At 34.8% G+C, this 26,340-nt stretch overlaps 4 protein-coding genes and 1 long non-coding RNA gene across 5 annotated transcripts; 3 read left to right on the forward strand and 2 right to left on the reverse strand.

Moving 5' to 3' along the window:
* Positions 1 to 7,328: 7,328 nt before the first annotated feature.
* On the reverse strand, positions 7,329 to 7,682 carry LOC133035912 (probable E3 ubiquitin-protein ligase RHA4A). Its single transcript, XM_061112354.1, has one exon. The coding sequence runs from the start codon at positions 7,680 to 7,682 to the stop codon at positions 7,329 to 7,331; it is 354 nt and encodes a 117-aa protein (XP_060968337.1).
* A 484-nt stretch (positions 7,683 to 8,166) lies between these two features.
* On the forward strand, positions 8,167 to 10,155 carry LOC133035617 (tyrosine-protein phosphatase RLPH2-like). Its single transcript, XM_061111654.1, has 4 exons — positions 8,167 to 8,730; positions 8,828 to 8,895; positions 9,459 to 9,638; positions 9,970 to 10,155. The coding sequence occupies exons 1-4, from the start codon at positions 8,214 to 8,216 to the stop codon at positions 10,138 to 10,140; spliced, it is 936 nt and encodes a 311-aa protein (XP_060967637.1). The 5' UTR covers positions 8,167 to 8,213; the 3' UTR covers positions 10,141 to 10,155.
* Positions 10,156 to 13,279: 3,124 nt separating this feature from the next.
* On the forward strand, positions 13,280 to 14,031 carry LOC133035913 (uncharacterized). The gene is made up of 4 exons (XM_061112355.1): positions 13,280 to 13,489; positions 13,584 to 13,775; positions 13,863 to 13,963; positions 13,998 to 14,031. The coding sequence occupies exons 1-4, from the start codon at positions 13,298 to 13,300 to the stop codon at positions 14,029 to 14,031; spliced, it is 519 nt and encodes a 172-aa protein (XP_060968338.1). The 5' UTR covers positions 13,280 to 13,297.
* A 23-nt stretch (positions 14,032 to 14,054) lies between these two features.
* LOC133035618 (uncharacterized) lies at positions 14,055 to 14,489 on the forward strand. Its single transcript, XR_009686765.1, has 2 exons — positions 14,055 to 14,187; positions 14,267 to 14,489. It is a non-coding gene; the product is annotated as an uncharacterized LOC133035618 (long non-coding RNA).
* A 7,585-nt stretch (positions 14,490 to 22,074) lies between these two features.
* LOC115702272 (enoyl-CoA hydratase 2, peroxisomal) lies at positions 22,075 to 25,772 on the reverse strand. The gene is made up of 11 exons (XM_030629718.2): positions 25,461 to 25,772; positions 25,325 to 25,347; positions 25,122 to 25,227; positions 24,962 to 25,032; positions 24,081 to 24,153; positions 23,672 to 23,711; positions 23,417 to 23,486; positions 23,196 to 23,346; positions 22,881 to 22,951; positions 22,561 to 22,734; positions 22,075 to 22,452 (listed from the first exon to the last, which is right to left on the reverse strand). The coding sequence occupies exons 1-11, from the start codon at positions 25,518 to 25,520 to the stop codon at positions 22,365 to 22,367; spliced, it is 927 nt and encodes a 308-aa protein (XP_030485578.2). The 5' UTR covers positions 25,521 to 25,772; the 3' UTR covers positions 22,075 to 22,364.
* Positions 25,773 to 26,340: the final 568 nt, after the last annotated feature.

Genomic DNA, 26,340 nt, shown 5'->3' on the forward strand with positions numbered 1-26,340 from the left:
GATAATCACATCATACATTATACACAGTTCTTACCTGTTTTCCGAATTCAAGTGTGTTGGCCGACCTGAACGGAATTCTCGTGCTAGATGGATGCCCTAATCACATATTGAAACCGGGTAAGGCACATGATTAAAACCCTAATCCCGGTGAAACCAAACCAAAACCCTAGGTTCGGTTATACTCTAAAAGGGTTATTCTAACTCTGGAAATGGGGAAACACCCAACCGAGGCACCGAAATGGCAAAAATTGAGAAAATGAAAGGCCCGGGGAACCCTGCCAAAACCGGCCAGCTTTGGCTAGGCACCGCAAACCCCAGCCAGGTTTGCACCGCATTCTCCAAACTTTTCATTAGTTGCTCAATTCTTCACCAATTGCTATGAAACCTTCCGCAGCTCCTATTCAATGTACAAACAATATAATCCAAACAAGTATTTCACGGTAAAAACAAACCAAATCAATTTATGCCATTAAAGCTCAAAGCTTTGAACTCAAAGCTCAAAATTGCATACAACCTAATCCAACCATCAAAACCGAACAAGAAGCTAAAACCAACTCAATTAAACCCTATGATTCGAACCTTAAGCAAGCCTAAACCTAACAGCCACTAAAACTCAAAATCAACTCTTGAAACTAAATAAAACTTGAGAAAAACCATAACTAAAGAGCAACTAGGGTTTACCTTGATCAATTCCTCCTTCAATCTCTGCTGAAAACACAAAATCCAGCAATGAATTCACCCTTGGTTGGCTGGTACGAAAAGAGAGAAGAGAAAGAAAGGGTTTTCTCTTTTTTTTTTTTAACTTTTTCCTATTTTCTCTAAATAGCATAAAGACTAGGAAAAATCCTTTTTTTTTCCTTTGCTGAATATTGCTTGGCTAGGTGTCAATTAATTAGAAAGCCACCTATCTATGACTTAACAAAAAGTCCAATTTGCCCTTTGACTCAAACTTAGGGTATTCACCAAAACTAGGGGTAAAATGGTCAAATTCCATAACCCCGCTCAATCCCGATAAAATATTTTCTGTAAAATATTTCCCACTATGAAATAAGGTTCTAAACTTACCCATGTGATCAATCTAGCCATCCATCGCATTTTCCGTTGTCGCCGAACAAAAATTACAAAAATAACATATTACACATATAAGCTAAATAATACCCCTAGAGTTTAATAAAATCTCCGGAATTGAGAAATTATAACTCTAATATTTATTTCTAAATATTGGGGTCCACAATTAAATTAATTCACAAATAATAATAAAATAATTAAAATTAGTGTTAATTGCCTTTACTAATCCATATACTAGAGCGGTCATTACAGCAAAACACCTTGCTGATCTTTATCAAGCATCTGTGAAAGGAAAGGAGAAAATAGAAGCAAATTTTGCCTATCAAGATGATGGTTTTCTCAAAGAGCCTTTGGATATTACGCACTTAGATGTTGCAGATTTCTTTAATGAAGATATCATTAATAACAACATGAATATTGATAATGGAGATGGGAATGTCCACAATTAGTCACTTTTCTTTGTTATGTTTTATTTTATTATTATCATTTATTTACTTTAAGGTGTTTATTTTATTTGGCATATTTATGTAATGAACTTTTATTATTTAAGCATTTATATTTTGAACTTATTATGTTTTTTTTTTGTTAATGAAGTAATGGACATTTGTCATTCTATACATGATTCTACAAATAATGGTGATGATATGTGTTTGGTGGATAGCGCAACCACTCATACAATACTCAGAAGTGATAAATATTTTTCAAATTTATCAAGAATGAAGGCAAATGTTAATACAATATCAGGCACTGCAAATTTAATTGAAGGCTCCGGAAGAGCCATTATATTGATGCCTAGAGGAACAAAAATTATTATAGATGATGCCTTATTATCCACCAAATCAAAAAGGAATCTGTTGAGTTTCAAAGATATACGTCGTAATGGATATCATATTGAGACATTAGATGAAAATAATTTTGAATATCTCTGCATTACATCTATTGTTTCGAGAAAAAAATGCATGATAGAAAAATTACCTAGTTTGTCTTCAGGTTTGTACGTTACACGTATAAGTACAATAGAAACTCATGTTATTGTGAACGAGAAGTTCGCAAACCAGAAAAATTTATTTGTTATTTGGCATGACCGGTTAGGCCATCCCGGTTCAATTATGATGCGTAGAATAATAGAGAACTCACATGGTCATCCATTGAAGAACCAAAAGATTCTTTTATCCAGTGAGTTCTCATGTGCTGCTTGTTCTCAAGGAAAGTTAATCATTAAGCCCTCACCGGTAAAGGTTGGAATTGAATCCCCTGGATTTCTTGAACGAATTCAGGGCGACATATGTGGGCCTATTTGCCCACCATGTGGACCATTCAGATATTTTATGGTATTGATAGATGCATCAACTAGATGGTCACATGTTTGCTTATTATCTACTCGTAATGTAGCATTTGCAAGATTGCTTGCTCAAATAATCCGATTACGAGCACAATTCCCAGACTATGCAATCAAGACAATCCGCCTTGATAATGCTGGTGAATTTACATCACAGGCTTTTAATGATTATTGTATGTCAATAGGGATAAATGTTGAACATCCTGTTGCTCATGTACATACACAAAATGGTCTAGCAGAATCATTTATTAAGCGCCTCCAATTAATCGCAAGACCATTACTTATGAGAACAAAACTCCCAATTATAGCTTGGGGACATGCTATTTTACATGCTGCGGCACTTGTACGCATTAGGCCAACATCATATCACAAATTCTCCCCACTACAATTGGCTTTTGGTCAGGAGCCAAATATTTCCCATCTAAGAATCTTTGGTTGTACAGTATATGTTCCGATTGCTCCACCACAACGAACAAAGATGGGTCCTCAAAGGAGGCTGGGAATATATGTTGGGTATGAATCTCCATCTATCATTAAATATCTCGAACCCACAACTGGAGATGTATTTACAGCACGTTTTGCTGATTGTCATTTTGATGAGACAAGTTTCCCAGCTTTAGGGGGAGGGGAAAAGAAACAGCTGGAAAAAGAAATTATATGGAATGCACAATCATTATCTCAATTTGATCCTCGTACAAATCAATGTGAACTTGAAGTTCAAAGAATAATTCATTTGCAAAATATTGCAAATCAATTACCAAATGCATTCACTGACCCAAAGAAAATTACAAAATCACATATTCCAGCTGAAAATGCTCCAATTCAAATTGAAGTCCCAGAAGGACAATTAATTAATGATTCTAAAGCACGTTTGAAACGTGGTAGACCAGTCGGTTCCAAAGATAAAAATCCTCGAAAAAGAAAGGGAGCAAATAATCAAGATGGCCCTAATGAAGAGGCTGAAAATTTCGAGGAAGATGTTGACATAAACAAATCTCTTGAAGAGATTCAAAATTCGAAAATATTAGCAATAATGAGATCTCAATAAATTATGTCAATACAAGAAAGGAATGGAACCGACTCGAAGTAATTGTCGACAATATTTTTGCTTATAATGTAGCGCTAGAAATTATGAATGAAAACGAGGATCTTGAACCTAAATCTATCAAAGAATGTCAAAATAGAAAAGATTGGTCAAAATGGAAAGAAGCAATTCAAGCAGAATTGAATTCACTTGCTAAACGCAAAGTATTTGGAACTATAGTCCAAACACCTGAAGGTGTGAAACCCGTTGGATACAAATGGGTATGTTTACGTAAAAGAAATGAGAAAAATGAAGTTGTGAGATACAAAGCAAGACTTGTAGCTCAAGGTTTTTCTCAAAGGCCAGGTATTGATTATGAGGAGACATATTCTCTTGTGGTGGATGCAATAACATTAAGATATTTGGTTAGCTTGGCTGTGAGTGAAAAACTCGATATGCGATTAATGGATGTAGTCACAGCTTATTTATATGGATCACTAGATAGTGATATTTACATGAAGATCCCTGAAGGATTTAAGATGCCTGATGCATATAATTCAAGCAATCGAGAAATGTGCTCAATTAAATTACAAAGATCATTGTATGGATTAAAACAATCAGGACGCATGTGGTACAATCGACTTAGTGAATATTTATTAAAAGAAGGATATAAAAATGATCCTATTTGCCCATGTGTTTTTATAAAAAGTTCAAGTCCTGAGTTTGTTATCATTGCTGTATATGTTGATGATTTGAATATTATTGGAACTCCTGAAAAACTTTCAGAAGCTGTGGAATATCTAAAGAAAGAGTTCGAAATGAAAGATTTAGGAAAAACAAAATTTTGTCTTGGTCTACAAATTGAGCATTTAAAATGTGGAATTTTCATTCATCAATCAACTTATACTGAAAAGATTTTGAGACGGTTTTATATGGATAAATCACACCCATTGAGTAGCCCAATGGTAGTTAGGTCACTTGATGTAGAAAAAGATCCTTTTCGACCTAGAGAAGAACATGAAGAGCTCCTTGGTCCAGAAGTACCATATCTTAGTGCAATAGGAGCATTGATGTATCTTGCTAATTGTACAAGACCTGATATAGCTTTCTCTGTCAATTTATTAGCAAGATTTAGTTCTGCTCCAACATATAGACATTGGAAAGGGATTAAGCACATACTCCGCTATCTCCAGGGTACTATTGATAAAGGATTATTATATTCTAATAATTGTGGGTCACAACTTATTGGCTACGCAGATGCAGGATATTTATCTGATCCACATAAAGCCAAATCTCAAACTGGCTATTTGTTCACTTGCGGTGCCACTGCTATATCCTGGCGATCAACAAAGCAAACTCTGGTGGCTACTTCCTCAAACCATGCTGAGATACTTGCAATTCACGAGGCAAGTCGAGAATGTGTTTGGTTAAGATCAATGACACAACATATTCGAGGAACATGTGGATTAACATCTAATAAAGAAGTACCAACAATTCTCTATGAAGATAATGCTGCTTGCATCGCTCAACTTAAAGGAGGGTACATTAAAGGAGACAGAACTAAACATATTTCACCAAAATTCTTCTTTACACACAATCTTCAAGAAAATGGTGATATCGATGTTCAACAAATTCGATCAAGCGATAATCTTGCAGACTTATTCACGAAGTCATTACCAACATCAACTTTTGAGAAGATGGTTCACAAGATTGGAATGCGTCGATTAAAGGATCTCCACGAATGCCAAAATGAGGGGGAGTAATTTCATACTGCACTCTTTTTTCCTTGACCGAGTTTTGTCCCACTGGGTTTTCTCGGCAAGGTTTTTAATGAGGCAGTTATTATGAACATCCAAGGGGGAGTGTTATAAATAGTATTAATTATGTGGATGTCCAAATCTTTTATTTATTACCATTAATGTAATCAACATTCCCTTTTTCTTAGTTTCCCTTTCTCTTAGTTTCTTAATATTTGACTCTTGTATGTGTATAAATAGGAGATCACCTATTGGAATAAAACACTCAGAAAATTCTCATCTCTTCTCTATTTTCTTTCTCTAAATTATAATATTACATAATACTAATATTTCATAATATATTTATATTTATTTCCCAAAAAAGTATCTTCATATGTTTATTTATGCCTAAAAATGCTCTAAATAACCTTATTATTTTTTTTTTTTGGAGAATTACCCATATACTATTTTATTAACTTTTTTTTTTTTCAAATTTACGGTTTGAGTTTCTAAAGTGGTTGCAGCGCTAGTTGCAATAAGAGTTTTTATACGATTTTTTGTTGCAATTTAGGTTGCAACGCTAGTTGCTATAGGAAATTCTATGTAGAATTTCGTAAAAATACAAAAAAAAAAAAAAAAAAAAAAGAAACTGTTTTGAAGTGTAAAAATGAAAAACTCTTTTATTTTTTTTCTAAAATAAAATTTAACTTTAATAATTTATCAATGTTCAATAATATTTAAATTTTAAAAAGTAAAAATATCCACAAAAAAACTATTAAACTCAATATTGTACAAAAGTATATCCATAACTATAAATAATATTATAATATTCTTTATTTTTTAAAAAAATATCTTATTATAAAACAATAACTTATTTTAATATTTAAATTTATTTTTAAAACAATGGGAAAAAAAACGGAACAACAATACATATATTTTTTCATAAGATGTATATTTATAATTTTTTTTTAATAATATAACATATATCAATCACAATTGATGTATACATATAATATTTTCTCACATAGTATAGTAGAGAACATATGTTATTAAAGGTAAATAGCAGCGTATTCAAAATTTTAAGTTTATAAAGATAAATAATAATTCATGTATACATATAATATTCCTCATTTTCATATACTCTCATATTATTAGGGCACGTATTTTTAGATTATTGGGTCTACACAAAAATATTTCTAAATTTTATTTTAATAAATTCAAAATGGAATCTAACGAAAATTGAGAAAAATTACAATTTTATACATTGAATACTTATGTCGTTAAAAATAAATATTGAATTTATCTGCTTACAAACTTAAAACTTTAGATACTTATGACGTTATTTATTTGATTATTAATTGTAATTTAGCAAAAGATCTATATATATATATATAAAAAGCTTAGGTATAAGACCGCGACATAACATCATAAAATTGTTTTAAATACATTTATCTATTCTTTCTTTAATTCTCTAATTTTAAATTTTTTTATTAAGTTTATAAATATTAATTGATTAATTAATTAAAAAAAATTAAAAATAAATAATTAAAAACAAAAATATCACTGATAACAATAACTTAGCCACATAATTTTCACATTTACGTACATTCTATTCAGCCACAAACAATTCTTGTTTATCGGCTTTGTTGGTCACGACCTTCAAATGTACACTATTTTTTTTTACATAAAATTATATGAAAAATCAGTACAATTAAAATTTGATACAATTTATTACTTAATATCATTAAATAAAAATTATAATTTATATCATATATAATTTAAAATTGGTTAAACATGGTGGAAATTGGAGAAAACTATATTTAATATTTACCATAACCAATTTTAAAAGAACTACTTCTTAACAATTATTTTATTGAATTAGTAACATGAGTTAAATAAATGATGTATTAATTATATATGAATTGTTTATCTTAAGCTCATGTAGTAAATACAATAAATTTCATAAAACTAAATAACAACAATAAGAATTAATATTATTTTTGACGTGTTTGTCAAGAATATATTGAAAGAATGCTTGAAGTACTATTCTTAATTTAATTATTTGAGAAAACATACTAATTAATAATAAAAAAAAATGAAAACTAACCTCTATAGTAAAATTCAACTAAAACATAATACTATAATATATAAATATACTAATTTAAACCATATTTTCTACAGTATCACGATTTGACTTTGTAGAAACATCTGTACAAGTAACAATGTAGACAGTATTCACACGAAGACGGCAGACTGGACATATTTTATTGATTCGAGTCCAGTCATTAATGCAAGATAAGTGAAACAGATGTTTACACTTCTTCATCTCAACAACCACTTTATTATCTTCCAATAATGGTTCCAAACATATAACACATTCATCATCTTTGAAATTATCTCTTCTAACGTTATGTTTCCTAAAAAAACATAACAGATTGATAATGCAAGATTGTTTTGCATGATCAACAACTATTATTGGAGGTTCTTCATCATCGCGGCGAAGATCAACCTTCATGCACATACACACAAAAGCAAAACACACGGGTATTAGCATGCCTATAATTAATAAAAGCGTAAGTATTATGTTCGACGTAGTAATTATGTCCATGTTAATTTTGTTGAACTCGATCGATGTTAAATAACAATAGTGTAAGATGATAAATTTTGTAAACTTAATTGTGTTGATGATGTAAGTCTATAGCGAATGATATATTTATAGGTATATTTTATTCCTAATGTTAATAGTATTAGTATAGAGTATCTTAAATTTCTATATGTATTATAAATCTGCAATAAAAAAGATAAAAATAAATGATATACATTTAAATTGAAGATTTTTTTAAAAGATTATTAATTCATGGAGTACTGAATAATGCAGTTAACACGTAATTTTTTTTTTAAAAAAATTATTAACAGAAGTAATTAATTATAAAAAATAATTTCTAACAAATCTAAATTTCAAAAAAAAAAAAAAAAAAAAAAAAAAAAAAAAAAAAAGATAGAAGCAAAACTTAATACGATGTAGTTTTAATAAAAGCAATCAAAAATGGCAGAACCAACCAAACCAAGGTTGGTTTGTTGCATAGGCGATATCCATGGCTTCCCCACCAAGCTCCAAAATCTCTGGTCCAATCTCGAGTCCTCAATCGGCACAGCTGACTTTAACACAGCCCTTATCATCTTCTTGGGCGATTACTGCGACCGCGGCCCCAACACCCGCGAGGTCATTGATTTTCTCATCTCACTTCCTTCTAAGTACCCACATCAGACCCACGTCTTCCTCTCCGGAAACCACGATTTCGCCTTCGCTGCTTTCCTCGGCCTAGTCCCTCAGCCGCCCGACGGCTCGGAGTTCGCCGAGGCTTGGAAGGAGTACGAAGAAAATGAGGAGAGAGAAGGGTGGTACAAAGGAGAAGGGTATGAAAATATGCATTTGCAGGGAAGGAGATGGTCTGGGAAAATCAAGGCCAAGTTCAACGTAGCCAAAGGGATGGACTATAAAGGATCCATTTATGACGCTGCCCCAACTTTTGAATCTTATGGTGTTGCTCATGGCTCTGCTGGTAATCAAATTTCAACTTTTTTATTTATACACATTCATATTTGCGAATCTGTTTGTGAAATTTTTGAATTGAAACGAATGTAATATTTGGTGGGCAGATTTGGTTCGGGCAGTTCCTGATGAGCACAAGAAATTTCTTGCTGACATGGTTTGGGTTCATGAAGAGGTAAAATGGATTCTTGAGTTTCTATTTTAACCTCTTAGACACTTTTTGATTGTCTTTTTTCTTTCTTTTTTGAAATCAGTTCATGTAGTGTTATCTGAAAAATTCAATACCGGTTAAAATAAAGAAAACACACTTTAAAATCATAAAAAAAGGTATAAAAGAAGCAATGCCATGTTTGATCGAGTGGAATAAGAATAAGAATGTTATAGTCATTCCATTACACCTTTTGGTTCAATAGTTGACCAATTAATTCTTTAGGAATACAATTGTAAGTTCAATTCCTCTGGTAATTATTGTAACCTTTCTTCTTTTTTCTTTTGCCTTTCATAATATTAGTATATTACATAAAAATATATAAAGGATTTAAAAGTAATGACATATTTGTCAATAGCAACTATTATGCAACTACTGATTCTAAGTTTCAACCAAACAATAGAATTCCTTCACATTCATATTCCCATTCTAAAATGTGTACTTTAGCTAATTTTCCATCTGTGAACTGTGATAAGAAAATTGTCCACTTATTTTTCCCATTCTTTTCTTTATAATGTGCATGCTTTCAGGATGATGTGTGTATTGAGACTGGAGATGGAATCAAACACTGTAAATTGATAGCAGTACATGCTGGTTTGGTGAGCAATCAAGATGTTAAAGAACAGTTGAAGTTTTTAAAAGCCAAAGATACCCGAGTGCCTAAGGTTGATAGTCTGAGTGGGAGAAAAAATGTGTGGGATATGCCAAAGGTACTGACTTTTTTTATCATGATCCAATGATGTGTGAACAATTAGTTTAGCTATGAATTTATGATAATGATGCCTAATGGTAATAATATATAAATACCAGAATATTCTGAAATGTACACTATCATAGAAAAAAAGAATTGGGTTACAATTTACTCATGTGCCAAAAACAGAAAAAGTTTGCACCGGTAACTCGAAAACAGGATTCCTACCATAGAAGCCTTGTGGCTGTTCTTTTGGCATATAATTCCCATTCATATGATTTACATTAGCGTTCTTCTAAGTCATTCAACTGAAGTTTAGACTTTTGTGTCTATTTGTCTCTCTTTCATAGGAACTAAGTGAGACTCCGACCATTGTGGTAAGTGGTCACCATGGAAAGCTTCACATTGAAGGTCTGAGGCTGGTTATCGATGAAGGTGGCGGCTACGAGCATAAGCCAGTGGCTGCAATTGTTCTCCCCTCTATGAAAATAGTACGTGATACAGATGATTATCTGGAATGAATTAGACATGCAATCTAGCCAGAACTTCCTCTTTATCATTTGTATAAACGAGTCAGTTTGTGTTTATATATTATTTGGTTTTTGCACAGGATTTGTTGAGTAAACAACATTTCCAACAGGATTATTATATGTTATTTTTAAAAATCAAAATAAAATAATAATAAAAAATTATTATATCTATTTAAGGTTAATTATACATAAAATTATAATAATTATTGGTAAAAAAAATATATTTATTAAGGGAAATTTCAATTTTTGACCCTAATAATACAACCTATATCAAAATTTATACCCCTTTATAATTTGTACAAATTTATTCCTATAATTTTAAAAGTTTCCTAAAATACCCCCTAAATTAAAAATTCCCTCTCTCAGACGTTCCCTCTCTCTTTCTGACGCTCCCTCTCTCTCTCGCTCTTCACGATCACGAACCCCCCCCCACATTTCCCTCTCTCAGACGTTCCCTCTCTCTCTCATTCTCTCTGTTTTCCTCACGAGCACGAACCAGACAACCAGACCAACGGCGTCGACCACCCACGAACCCAACCACACGAACCAGACAACCAGACCAACGGCGTCGACCACCCACGAACCCAACCCCACGAACCAAACCCAATCGACGAACCGAGGAGAAACTGCCGTCACCACCACGAGGAGAAACTGCCGTCGCCACCACGAGGAGAAACCGCCGTCACCACCCACGAGCAAAAACCGTCGCCTACACCACGAAATTCAGTCAAAGGTAAGATTTTTTTTTTAAAAAAATACATTTTTCATAGATTTGGATGCCAATTATTGCATGTTGTTGAGATTAGTGGATTTTGTGTAGCATTTGTGATCTTTAGGTGTAGTGTTTGAATGAAATCTGTGTAAATTACAGGGTTATCGATGACATATCAATAGGTTATCGATAGGATGTCGATAGATTTAGTGTCTGTTTGAATGTCACTGTAATTTGTATGTCGATAGGATATCGCTTGTATGTCGATAGGATGTCGACTGGCATTTTAAGAGTACTTCTGCCCTATATTGTCGACTACTTATCGACAGTATGTCGATGGTATGTCGATTAAATGAACATGTTGATTGGTAGGTTGTATTGTCGACTGAATGTCGACTGTATGTCGACAGTATGTCGATATATTGTGTAATTGTTATTTGTTTAAATTATCGACTGAATGTCGACGGGATGTCGACATTTTGTCGACATGAAAGTGTTTTCTCTTCTTTTGATAATGTCGACATAATGTCGAGGGTATGTCGACATAATGTCGACATGTTTGTTTTGAAATTTTTGTGTGCTTACTGTTAGATAATGTCGACCGAATATCGACATGATGTCGATGCTATGTCGACAATTTTAAATTTTTTTAGCAGCTTTATTTATTTGTTTTTTGTTTTTTCAGATGGCTCCCAGACTCATTATTCCAGCACCCGAGCATTTCACTGGCCGCGTCACATATAGGGGCACTGGAATTTTTGCCAAAATTAAAGCTCGGTTTGAGGAGTTCAACCTTAACAACACGGCGAAGGAAAGCCGTTTCGGGAGCTTCTGGAATGCCGTACCACTGACATTCTCCTCGGTGTTATTTCACCACTCGATGCTCCACAAAATGAAAGTGGATGCTCGGGAGGAGTTGAGGATGAGGTTTTATGTTGGTCGGAAGGAGGTCCGATTCGGGTGCGGAGTTTGCACTCATTACGGGTTTGGACTTCTCCTCGGGGCCAACAAGAGGAGAAGGCTGCGCAGTCGCGCGCTCGGGGTCAGACCGACTGATCAACAAATATTTCAACCGGTCTGATAGTGTGAAGACAGAAGCACTCCAACTTCAGTTCACAAACTGCCAGAACCCGGAAGACTTGTACAAGCTCGGCTTGTGCTTGTTTGTGGAGTCAGTGCTTCGGCGCGAGGCCAACGCGCTGATCACGCCTCACATCATTAGATATGTGGAAGACCTCGAGTTCTTCTTCCGGACTCCTTGGGGGAAGCACTCATTCGGCAGACTCATGCACTCGCTTCAGAAAGACATGTTGAAACAAGGCCAACTACGAGAAGAAGGCTGAGTTCGGATGGTCAGCACGAGTGCAAATACACAGCATATGGCTTCGCACCTGCAGTCCAATATTGGGCGTACGAGGCCATTTTGGAGGTTGGCAAGAGGTATGGCACGAACCACGGGATTCGGTTCCCAGGGATGCTCACCGGACGAGCAAAGGCGATATTGGGAAGAAAGACGTCGGCGCATTATTTTCTAGACGGGTATGATTTTCACTTATGTTACGAATAATTATTTAACATAAATGCTTGTAATAAATGCTAAATGGTTTTATTTTGATATTTGTTAAACCATAAACGTAATGCGGAAGTGGTGAAGGGGCTCCTTCCACGGACGAAGGAGGAGGCATTTGTGAGGACAATTTCTTACGATGGTGTGGAGAACACAGTTGATGATGCCGTGGATGACACGGAGGCCGAGGCGGTAGTCGGGTACCGTAGACTCGGGTCCCGAGACACTCGGGAAAGAGACACTCGAGTACCAATTTTTGGAACTTTTTTTTATGTCTTCATTTTTTATTATTTTTGTTTTCAGTGATATTTGTTACATTGTGGAATTATCGTATGCTTACCGTATTTTTTTGATATATATTTTTTCGGAGCCCTTTGGTTCGAGAACCTCGGCCCGGTGCACCATCTTCATCGGGCGTTCGGGGTGCCGAGTACACCGATTTAGTGGCTCGGTTGGATAGGATCGAGGGCGACACCCGGGTCCGTATGCTTTGCTCGGGCCGAGCCGAAGAAGGCATACGAGACCGGCCATGTAGAGGCGAAGGGTGGTCGAACGTAATTATGGAGCGGCTCGGACACATATTGGCCATGTTGAATCGTCCGCCAACGACGGCTTCGGCACGGAGGCCCCAAGCGGATCCATCTACCCCACCACCACGCTTCACCCCCGCAGAAGAGGATGAGGTCTTCCCCGACGATTACGATCCTTATGAGGGAGCTCCGGCGACTCCGATCGAGGCACAACCTCTTATCCATGTACATGACACCGAGTCGCAGGGTGAGATTCCGTCCATAGAGGCACAACCCGCAGGTGGTTAAGAGTCGGAAGAGGAAGAGAAAGCCTCCGTATGGTTCGGTGACTATACGGAGATGAAGAGGAGACATAGGCCATCTTCGACTTTTGATCCCCTGGAGCCACCGGACGAGAAATTGTTAACCACTTTCCGAAAGTGGTGTGTTGGACTCATTCCGAACCACCGACTTCGGGATTTGAGAAGTGGTGATTACGGTCCAGGATTCTTTTGGATAATGCTCACACCAAAGGAATGGCTTACAGATGACGTAAGTAAAGTATTTTATAATATTACTTCACTTTACAACTTTATGTGCAATTAATATATTTTTTTGTGTAACTGACATTTCCGTTTATATGCAGCATATAGATGCAGCAATGCATATGTTGAGGAGGCGACGCACCGACTATCCACTGACATTTCCTCAGAAGGGTATCATTCTCTCCACATTCGTGACCGCCATGATCAGCAGTGCATGGACGAGCCACAAGGGTCCGAGGAAAAACTTTAAATGGGAGGAATATATCCTGGACTACTGCACAGGGTTTCATAAGGTATTGTTTTAGTAAGATTTTAAATGTTAATTGTTTGGGAAGATTATTATGGTTTGTTAATTGTTTCGTTGTTCTCTGTAATTACAGTCCCAAGTCTTTGAGAGATGGAGGGGTAACGAGTTTATTTACTTCGTTCTGCACCTTCCCACGGCAAGACACTCGGGTCACGCTGAAGTGGACATAGAGCCGTGGAAAATTAATGTCTACGGCGTGATTCCAAAGGCTCGTCATTGGACCGCCATGGAACCCATCTTGAAGGTTTGGTCGGAACCGCCGCCTCGCTAATCCTTGCAACCGGGGAATTTCCACATAACAACCAGATCGTGGCGTTAGCTAACGGTGACATCGCGGTGCTTCCAAAAATGCACGCGAGTCGAGCCACTCACGACTTAGTTCCGAAGTCAGCAACCAGGTACATAGCGATAAAAAAGTACTATAGTATTAAAATATGTTTTACGTTAGACTGACTTTACATTTTATTTTGCATTTAGTGGTGATTGTGGCGTGTATTCCATTGAGTATGTGGAGCATCTCATGATGCAGCGTGGATTGACCGATGTGACGCCAGACCGGATAGCCATGTTTCGTCAACGGTGGTGTGTCGATTTATTTTACCAAAATGTCGGCTGATTATATTTTTAATTATTGGGACATTGTATATTTTGTGTAATTAACATTACAGTTATGTATATATAGATTTTCTTTTCGTTCAAATTTTGATAATTATACGTGGTTTCAAATATAAAATATCAACATTATTCAACAAAAATAACTATTAAACCTAAAAATAATTAAAATATTTGAAAAATATTCAACCTCAACAAAAATAACATTACAAAATATGCATCATTACAATATATCAAATTTCCCAACGAATACGTACAAGACGCCTCAGATGCGGGCTTTGCATGTTGCTCTGTTGTGGCCTGGAGCACCACAGCGGCTGCAGTTTCGTGGTACAGAACCTTTTTTATCACCAGACGGGAAACGGTTCTCCCGTCTTCTTCCAGCGTTGCTTTTTCTTGGACGACCTACAGGCTTCTTTTCCACAGGTACCCCAACTTTCATATTCTTGATGTGTTCTGGGAGAACCCAATCATCCTCGTCACCAGCGAGATTGATGGTATCATCGTAAATCTTCCTCCACGTTTCTTTTGAATAATAAGGTGAGCAAAGCGTGTACACACTTGTGTTCGTTTTCAATGCCGCGGCACATGCATGAAGGCAAGGGATTTCGAAGAGCGTGGCCAAAGGGGTGGCACATTTGTCAGCATTTTCGAGGCGATCAGCGAACCACGATTGGAGTGTGAACCTGATAAATTCAACCAAAGTAGTTATTGGATATTTCCTGAACTCTTCTGTGACACTATTGAAGCTTTCAGCAGCGTTGCTCGTCATGATGTTGTATCTATCGCCCAAACAATAAGGGTGAGCCCACTTCTCAAACCCTATACTCTCCACATATGCAGCGATCGCCGGATTCATCTTTCTAAGCTTCTCGAACTCTCTATCGCATTCAGTCTTCGACCATGCGTACGCAACATTATATATTTGGTTGTGAAAAGCATCAGTCTTGAATTTGGCGTTCACGTTCATAACAATGTGGTGATAGCATGCACAGTGGACTGCTTCGGGAAAAACGAGTTCAACAGCATGATCAATGCTTTGATGCCTATCTGACACAAACACTAAGTTCTCAACCACGCCAATTGCTACCCTCAACTTCTGTAAGAAATACGTCCAGGAGTCGTTATTCTCACTGTCAACGATACCATAAGCAACCAGCAACAATTGGTTGTTCGCATCGTATGCCACAGCAACTAACATTATACCGCCGTACTTCGTCTTCAAGAAGGTGCCATCGATACTCAAAACAGGACGACAAAAAGAAAAGCCCCTTCTACATGCACCGAGTGATATAAAACAGTACTTGAACCGCTCATCCTCTAAGTACAAGTCAGTAATGGTACCTGGATTCTTCTGTTCCAGCATGTACAAGTACCCAGGAAGCTTCATGTATGAAAACTCAGGCGTACCCCTAGCATACGTAAGTCCCATCTCCCTGCACCTCCACGCCTTCACATAACTCATACTGATACCGTAGTTGTCAAACATGTCCCTCTGTATGTCTTTAGCCTTGTACTTAGTTCCGTCTTGGGTGTACTTCCCCTTAATAAGGTGGACAAAATAACAACCATGCTCGTCATCGACATACTATCGACATACAATCGACATTATATCGACAATAGAAACGGTTGCACATTAAATGTTAATAAATTTTACATACGTTCCCAACAACCCTTCTCAACTGAAACGTTGCATGTCAGACACGTGTCCTATCGACAACATATCGACATGAAGTCGACATGTCGTCGACAAATGTGGTAGCAGTGACACTAAATTGGCATGTTGTCGATAAGATGTCGACATAGTATCGACATTCTGTCGATAAATACGCCATTTCATGCGTTTTTCCCTGTACAGTTACGCATTTAATGACCATTAAATTTTCATACATTCCCAACATTTTTACTGCTCTATAAAAGCAAAGGGAAATCTTATTCATAAGTGCTCTTGTATTCTACCTATCTCTTACTCTTAAAAATTTTCTCTTATTCTCTTAACTTTCAAATATGGCCCCAAGAAAGAACGGCAAATACCCCATCCTAACTCCTGAGGAGCTGAAGCAGGAGGATGATGTTGGCGAAGTTACTCCTGCAATGCAGAAAGTTTTCGACGCCGCTCGAGCTTTCGAAAGAGAGCGAAACGGTAACGAGTTCAGGTTCATGCAACTTGAAAGAGAATTTGCAAAAACTGGCGAATGGCCGGCTCCACCACCTGGGTTCCCCGAAGGATGCCGTCGTTGCAAACTGGGCATCTTCAACGGTAAACCGGTGAAGCCTGGAACATTATGCAAGTATTGCAAGGCTCACCCACAAGCCAAAGAATTTAAAAAAAAATAATTTCTTATGTTATGGTTTGTGGGTTTTATTTAATGTTTTTTTTTTAATTTTTATGAACTTTTATTTTCTGTTTTTTTTTTTTATGTTTTTTTTTTGTTATTTTTAATGAAGTTTATTTTCTGTCAATGTTATGTTTATGTTTTATCTACGGTATTTTTCCATTGCATCGATTTTTTGTCGACATGATGTCGACAAAATATCGATAACGTCTCAAAAACAACAAAAAATGCTTGTTGTCGACATTCTGTCGACAAACATGTCGACAAAATGTCGACAAATAGTTAATCCCAAAGTTGGTTGCATGATGTCGATAACATGTCGACATCATGTCGACATAACGTCGATAATGGTCGTCACTGACCTTTCCTCCATAATCATCGACAAACCATCGACATTTCATCGACATATCATCGATAACACTGGAAAACCTGAAATCGGCGAAAACCGGATGCCGGATCTCAACAATTTCAGACCAAAAAACAGCAGTTCCAACAATAAACACACGTATAACAATTTTAAACTACATAAAGTCAAACAAAATGCTTAAAATGCAACTTACCCATTATAATGGTGTAAGATTCTTGAGTGATGTTGTATTGTGCTTCGGTTTTCCACCAACACCCACCGAGAAAACAACCATGCAACAGCAAATAGTATCGTGTGGGACGGATTTCAGCTTCGGTTTTTCATAAATTTTTCAAATTTTTTCCTAGAGAGAGAGTGGTGCACGAGAGAGAGAGGGAAGAGGGAAGAGAGAGAGAGAGAAATACACTTTCAGATTTTAGCTTTTGTTTTTTATTTTTTTTTTTAAAAAAAAGGGTAAAATGGGAAGTTCATGTAATTAATGGACTAAATTTGTACAAATTATAAAGGGGTATAAATTTTGATATAGGTTGTATTATTAGGGTCAAAAATTGAAATTTCCCTTTATTAATTAGTAAATATAAAAATCTCATTGTATTTGTGATTAATTAAAATGAACATTTGTATATATTTTATTATTTTATTTATTTTTTAAAAGGAATATATATTTTATTATTATATCATTTATCTTTGTTATGTTAATAACATCCACATAAAATTTATGTACAACGCATATACATACTATTGCCAACAACATAAAAATAACTCAACTAAGAAAAATTGCAGACTAAATAATATCTTATTTTTCTTTTCTTACAATAAATTATAATATTAATGCTATTTAAAATTTATTTATTAATTTAAAAATAGTATTCAAATTACTATAATTGAAGAGAATAATTCTAATTCTATTTTTTTTTTTTTGAAGGAGTCAATATTACCTTCCCTTCTCAAGGGGAAACAATATTACAAGATTAAAATATGGTAAACCTTAGTAATATTTTACTAGCATTAATCCATTTCAAACAACATATGGTGAATTATTCTTCCCAACTAAATCTTCCAACCTAAATTATATTGAGATAATTATGGCAGTATTACTAAATATTTTTTTTTGTCAATAGTTACACTAGCACCAATTCATTTTGTTAACTAATAATAATATAAAATTTTTATATTTAGTTGTATTTGTTGTTACGAACCCTTTTATGACAGGAAACTAAACTTCATAGCAATTTTATTTCTCGCTTTAGGCAATCTTTACATTTTAATAACAAGCTTAAAGTCCCTTAAGTTAGTCTTCAGGGTGGTTTGATGTTCTTATAGAAGGACAATGTCGAAGTCACTCTTTAATCATACAATACAAACGACTTTGATTGTTACACAATTTATAGTTTATAGCCTATCTTTTTATTTTATTGCATTTTATGGAGCTCTTGCAACACAGAATAGAGCAGACACTTGAATTCTTTTTTAGCGTCTTGTTGATGCTGCACCAATGGAGCAATGGCTTACTATTGGTTGAATTCATGAGATCAAAATTTGAAGTTTTTCCATGCTAAAGCTTCAGCACGCAAAGCAAACAATAAATAAAGTTTTTAATCAACGAAATTGGTGCAAGGGTCACCTCAATAAGAGAAATCACAACTGTTATTCAAGACTAGTTTGAAAATATTTTTTGATCTTCCATCATTGATGATCAAGCTCTGCAGGAGACACTTGATGTTATCCCTTCCACTGTCACACCTGACTTGAATCTTGAACTTTTGAAGCCTTTCAATACAGTTGAAGTTGAAATAGCTTTAAAGGCTATGAGATCAGGTAAAAGCTCCGATATTAATGGAATGTCGGCAATGTTTATCGTAATAATTAAAATATTTGTTAGTGTTTTGGTCAACAGTATTTAGTGTCCTCGATAATGGTTTAGACCCGACTTCTATCAAAAAAACCATTATCCTCCTAATTTCAAAACTAAAGAAACCACAATCTATGGGTGATTACAGACCAATCAGTCTCTGCAATGTGATCCCCAAGCTTATTACAAAGGTGCTCGTTTCAAGATTCAAACATGTGCTGCCTCTTGTAATCTCTAAAACACAAAGTGCCTTTCTGAGCATGCCCTTGAATCGATGGCTCATATTACATCCAACAAAACACAAATCAAATCTAACAATCCAATAATAGAATGGTTGACATTAAATGATGAGCATTGGATCGAGGTGGCTTCAATGATAATATATTCTTCTTGGTACACACGCTAATATGATTCAGTAGTCATTACGCTAATCTAGGTGTTGTACGCTTTCCCAATACGCATGAAGTTCATGGACTAAGAAGATAATGCCAGGTGTGATCCACTTGGTTGAAACCAGAAGGCTCATAGCTATCCACAACTAAAAAGTAAAGAAGTCGAAAATGTCACCTCCTTTTTAAATTTCACACGTGTCCATAACGATTCGAAGGGAATAATGCAAGCCTCCGCAAGTTTCAAATTTGAGAATCTTGGGGGTAAATATTATCGGTGTCTCTAAAAAAGGGACACATACCATATCCAAGTCAAAGATAGTCAACTAAAGCCTAAACACGGGCCCAATTGAGGTAACATGCTAGATCCACACGAAGAGATGGACTGCAAGTCCATCCAGAATATATGCCACTTGCATCCCGATTTAGACCTCTTCGATTTCGGGAAGGCATCACGCCCAAAAAAGAAAAAAATAATAGAGGCCCTCTAGATGAGCCATTGGGATACTTCTGGAAGGGCATTCCAAGAGATGTCCTGAAAGCCAAGACTGACGTGACGATCCTCTGGCACTGAATCCCACAATATTAGGGTTTTCTCCCCTGCATCAGTCCATAAGAGTACGCACACCACCAAAGGGAGTACACAGAGGAGGCACACACATGCCACCTCTCCACATCAAGTGGTCCCACATCGTACACAGCCCCATGGTTGGGTCTCAGTACGTGGGCTCAAAGTCAATGTATTATATGTATTTACCCCATTAGTGGGCCATGTTTACACGCAAAGCCTAGCGGGTCTCGGGTATATCCATACCTTAATCCTAACCTATAAATACTACATTATACCTTCATGCAAAGGGTTAAAAATTCATTAGTTAAATATTATAGTAGAAAGCTAGGGTTCTTAAGCTTGTCAAGAACATTGGTGTAATACCTCAAGGCTATTTAGCCCAATACAATTGACTCGTAGACTAGGGTTCATTAATACTCGAACTACATAAAAATCTCTATCTCTATTTTGTTTATTTGATATATTTTCTTACCTTATATTTAATCATATTGAGTTTCCAAAACTTTCAGTAAATAATATACTATTTATGTAATGTATTTATATTAATTGATATATATTATTTTTCATTCTTGAAATCGTAAAAGATTGTTGCATATTTGATAACGATTTTAGGTAATAACTATTAGTATATTATTTATTTTTAATTAAAAATTAATATATTATTTTATTGTATATCAAATATTTTATTATTTGAAATTTAAATGATAACTAATTTTTTTAATGAAAACAAAATATTAAAGTTTTTAAGCAAAATGTGATAGTACTTAGTAAGGTAAATACTATTTTAGATTTTGTATTTTGCAAAAGTTACTAATTAGACCCTCTATTTTGTTAACAAAATAGACTTTATATTTTCTAAAATGGTAAAAATAAGATACTCAACTCAATTTTTAACAATTTTATTTTTTAATATAACCAACTTTAAGACGATTTCTAACACGAATAGATACAGAAAATGTAACCAGTGTTATCATAACATCTCTAGATCAGATAATTATTAAGTTTTATTTTGAGAAAAAATCATATCAGGATCCTATTTGTACAATTTTAGAAAATAGAGGATCCATTTTGGTCATTTAACAAAATAGATGGACCAATTAGTAACTTTTACAAAACATAGAGTTCAATCATTAATTGTTGATTTAATCATTTTATTATTATTTTTTCATTAAAATTAATACCGTTACAAAAGAAATGATATAAGTTAAATTTAAACATGGTACAAGTTAAATTTAAATTTTATATTTAAAAAACATATAATCGAATTAGATTTATCTTTTACTTTTATTAAACAAAAATAAACAACTCGTAATATTTACTATACTTGTCACAATTTTTACAAATTTTTATGATCATCAATATATGTAACATGCTTACATTTATTTGTGATACATTGGAAATTTCTATAGTAATATATAAAATTGTGATCAATTAAATATTGCAAAACCTTGATATCTTTTACCGGTCAGCACCATACTTATGATTGTGTTGAAGTGATGCTTTTTATATATAATTTATTATACGGATATATGTTAATATTTTCGCTATAAAAATATTATTTATTTAATGTGTATATACCATTTTCATTTTTGAATTCGTAAAGAATTGTTTACTATATTTGATAAAAAAAAAATATAGGTAATAAATAATAGTATAAAAGAACTATAATATATACTTTTATTATTTGAAATTTATATGATAATTAATTTTTTTTAATAAAACTAAAATAATAAAATTTCTAATTAAAACTAACCAAATATGCAATGCATTGTAAGGTTTTTTAAATTTAGTTTTTGTTTTCAAATGCATTGTAAGGTGTTATTACCAAGTAAATAAAGATATACGAAAGTGAAAGGATTTATGAAAACAACATAAACAGATGAAATCGACAATAAAAGTAGAGGAAATTTTAAAAAAATGATACAAATTCATTCATGAAACGCGGTAGTTAATATGAAATCATCGACATTAATTAATTTTGAAAAATGACATCACTTCATGAAACGATAATTAACGTGGAAAAACGACACGTTGAATTTGTCAAATTAAATAATGTCATTACATGAATTTAGGAAAATAGCGTTTTGTGCACCTTGAATTTGTCAAATTAAATATCCAAATAGAGGCTCAAAAGTCAAAATCTTATCAAATCACAACCTTATCAAATAATACATTTAATTTACTAACAACAATATATTACACTGTTTGTCCCATCCTCAGCAAAGTGAACTGAATCTCATTCAAAAAGAACGAAAAAGAAAAGCATGGTCATAACAAAATCCAAGGTCATAATATAAGCATCAAAGACTGAGGGTGGATTGTCCAATATAAGAAGATTATTTATTTTCCTATTATCCCTATATTTATAGTGTATTTGGATTTTATTAAGTGGGTAATGACAAGAGTTGGGGGGCTTCTAGTTGATAAGTCCTTACATTGTACTTACTTTTACAGGGAAGAAGTTAAATTACGAAGATCAACAAAGCCAGACAGCACAGCCCGATTGCGTTCTTTCACCTTAGTTTGATATATGACCCTGCATTTTTAGAAGCACCAATATTCCATATACATGTTACTAAGTATTCAACTCATGCTTTTTGTTGTGTTACACAACTCACCCAAACACACAATTGGTATTAATTACCTCATGCCTTGTAGCCACATTTCAGTGATCAATGTTTCCCCAGGGTACACATGCAAAAGGAATCGTCCTGATATGCTCTTCACCATGTTTGGATCTCCCTTGCAGATACGTTTAATGATGGCTCTAACTGCAAATCCAAGCGTGCACAATCCATGCAGTATCGGCTGTGAAAATCTTTGAAATTACAATAGCAACATGTTAAGTCAAATGTTGGTACATGTCAAATGCCATGAGATGAATTAAAGCTGTGATTGAAAAGGAAAAGCAAAAGTGTGGAAAATGGAAAGTTGTTTGGAAGTTGAGTTTAGCAATGTACAGACCCTGCAACTTTTGCAAGCGCGGGATCTGAATGTAGAGGGTTGTAGTCACCGGATAGCCTATAAAGTAATGCCTGCAGAGAGGAAATTAACATGGAGATGTGTAAAAAGTACAAAGTTGTGTAATTTTCTATTTGCCCCCGGCGCAAAAAAAAAAATAATAAAATAATGCAGTATACCTACATGGGATTCCCCAAGTAACAGAGTTAATATGAACCACTAACATGCTGACCATGGTTAAAAACCTAAACACAGAACATCTAGGTTTCACTACTTAATAAGCAAGTTCTAACTCTTAATAAATCAAATGTAACATGCCTGAGATGGTTGTGTAGAATCTTCAAACACAGTGAATGGCTGTTGTTCTGGAATTTTAATTGCTGGAGCCTGGTTGGCTGGATAGTTTGAGTAAGAAAATGGTTGAGATGAACTTGAGAAACCACCAGCACCTCGAAGAAAGGCGGTCAACCTACAATGTAATACCCTAGCTAAGTAATTGCATTAGAAATTTGTATTAGTTCATTAGAAAGAGTGCTTACCTGTTCATGCATAACAATTCACCAGACTCATTGTAACTTTTTGTTTCAATCTCAACAATAGCTGCTTTACCTATAAAAGAAAGATAAGATGAAAAGTAGCCACCAAACATTATATCAATAACATAAATTTATGTTTTTGACTGCAATATCAGACTCAAGTGTCTAATGTTCTTCATAATGCATGTATTAGTATATGATTTTTGTGCACACGTGCTCTGAATTTTTAAAAAACTTTCTGCCAACAGATATACATACCTTTGTCATGCAATCCTGCCACAGCAACCTTATTTTGTATCTGCACCAACAAAAGAATGACATACTATTTAGCGTCGGGATACAAAAAGAATCATGATTTTGTTGATTCTATAACAAAACAGACTAAACTCAAGTGCTGTATGACAATAAAATTGTTATCATAGCATGCTGGTAGGCGGAGACAATAATTCGATTATACATACTCAGGCACTCAAAAATGTCCAAAGCAAAACAATCTAATTCATACTGCATTTAATAGGACTTGAACCTGCAGCACACACACACCCCCAACCAACAATTTGAGATAGCCTCAACTGGCATAATCTAATCAACATTGACTTGTAAAAGAGAAGTATCTAGCACATTCTATTACTATCCAAAATGGCTTGTCGTTAGAAAGAAGCCTTACACGACCACTTGAGGGCAGTGGCTTGTACAATTCTATGTATTGTTGTCCATGCAGCAGAAGGCGTGGATCATATCTTGCAGCAATAAAATCAGAAAAAGTATGGTTAACTATCTCACCTTACACGAAATACCAAAATCCATATTGCAGACATAGACATAAATAATAAAGCTGGTTAACACAGAGAAGGTAATGAAACTAGATGACTTGACAACAACAAAACAAGACAAAGACACTAGTCGCATGTTGACTTCATCTCAATATGAATCACTGAATTGTAATTAAACATAAAAGTGGGAACAAAAAAACATGGTGGACTTCACATATCACTGGGAAAGACATATCCCTGAACCCAGAATGGTCACCTATTGTCAGTTTTCTACCTAAAATCCCAAAACCCACTTATAGCTAAAATGTAAAGGGAGTTCAGTAACTTCAATACATTTGATTTCTTATTCATAGTTAGGCTAGTTTAAGATATGGGATTGTCAAGGATTCATATTCTGATACATGAAAACTAAGTAAACAAGCTAATGAGAATTATGCCTCTAATATATAACTTACTCTAATCCTGGTAGAAGAAGAGACCTCAATGATACACACCCAAGGGCAAATATTTGCATGTTGACTTCACCTCAATATGAATCACTTGCATTGTAATGTCAACATACACTTAGGAGTGAAAAAACATGGTGGGCTTCACATATCACACGAAAAAAAAAAAAACATAACCCTGAACCCGAAATGGTCATGTATATTCCAATTTCTATACTTATTTTCTAAAACCCACTTATAAGGCAGTTCAGTAACTTTCATGTTCCTAGTTAAACTCATGTTTCAAAAAAAAAAACTCATGAGAATTATGCCTCTAATATACAACTTACTCTAATCCTGGTAGAAGAGACCCAAATGATATAGACCCATTGGAAAATAGAGCCGCAAATGTTGGCAATACCTGAAAGAAAAAAAAAAAACATATGAATTCAGGGTATGAGTCAAAATGTATCCTAGAGAATTAAATTCAAGCGTTGCAAATAGTAAAACCTGTATAAACTTCTGCCCGTCCTCATGATAAACATATTTCAGTTCGTCACCATCCACGGCATCCCTAGCACAAGCTCCAATACCTAGCGCATAGAGCGTTGCATCTCTGTTTTCCAAAAACAAACATTGGCATATAAAAAAAAAAAAATTACACTGGGATAATTACATGATAGAAGAATGAAGTCGCAAATTTGAAACTTTACCTCTCGGAATAGGTATATGTCCTCTGAAGTCCATCAAAAATTGAGAAAGAAATGGTTAGGAAAATGGGTCAGTGGCAGAAAACTGAGAAAGCATGACTTTGTAGAAACATTTGGTAAGCAAATTAAATCAAAGTACCTCTGGAAATTTTTGTGAGACAATGAGATGAGGATTGAAAGCGGGAGCATCTTTGGCCATGGGATCAAAGAGAAGTTAGATTCCGATCATCCACCACGGGAAGAAGAAGTAATAATAATAATAATAATAATAATAATAATAATATGATAAGGCAACACTCCTTTCAAAGCACGCATCTAATCTATTTCATGACGTGTTATGATGAGCTCTCATAATTAGGGGTAATAATAGGTAAATTATTTACCTAATTCAACTCCCTCTCTAATAAGATATAGAAATTGTCCTATATTTAAGCATAAAAACAACTTAGTTGGTATTTTGTAAATGAAGACAATAATAGTGGTATTTTACAAAAAAACTTGAATGGGGCGGGTTCTGGTGTACAGGCCCGCCAATCGTTATGAATGTTCTAAGCTGGAATTGCCGTGGGCTTGGGAACCAACGGACCTTTCAATTCCTAAAAGAGATTGTATCTCATAAGAAGCCTGACTTTATTTTCTTGTGTGAAACAAAGTGTTTGAAAAGTAGGATTGATTGGGTTGGGAGGAATTTGAATTTTGAGGGAAGGTTTTGTGTTGAGGCCCAAGGTAGAGGGGGAGGCTTGGCCTTATTCTGGAAGGAAGATAATTTGGGCCGTATAACAGGTTTTTCACAAAACCACATAGACTTTCTTGTTACGGTGGAAGGACAACAGAATTGGAGGCTAACAGGATTTTATGGTGAACCGAAGAGGGAGCTGCGAGTTCGAACCTGGAATTTGATTCAGGAGCTTCATGAAATGGCGTCCTTACCTTGGTGCATCATCGGAGACATCAACAACGTTAGCGGTTATGGCGATAAAAAGGGGGGCAACCCGTACCCAAGAAGTTTGGTGGAAGGT

This window comes from Cannabis sativa, chromosome 3, assembly GCF_029168945.1.
Source record: "Cannabis sativa cultivar Pink pepper isolate KNU-18-1 chromosome 3, ASM2916894v1, whole genome shotgun sequence".
NCBI classification, from domain to species: Eukaryota; Viridiplantae; Streptophyta; class Magnoliopsida; order Rosales; family Cannabaceae; genus Cannabis; species Cannabis sativa.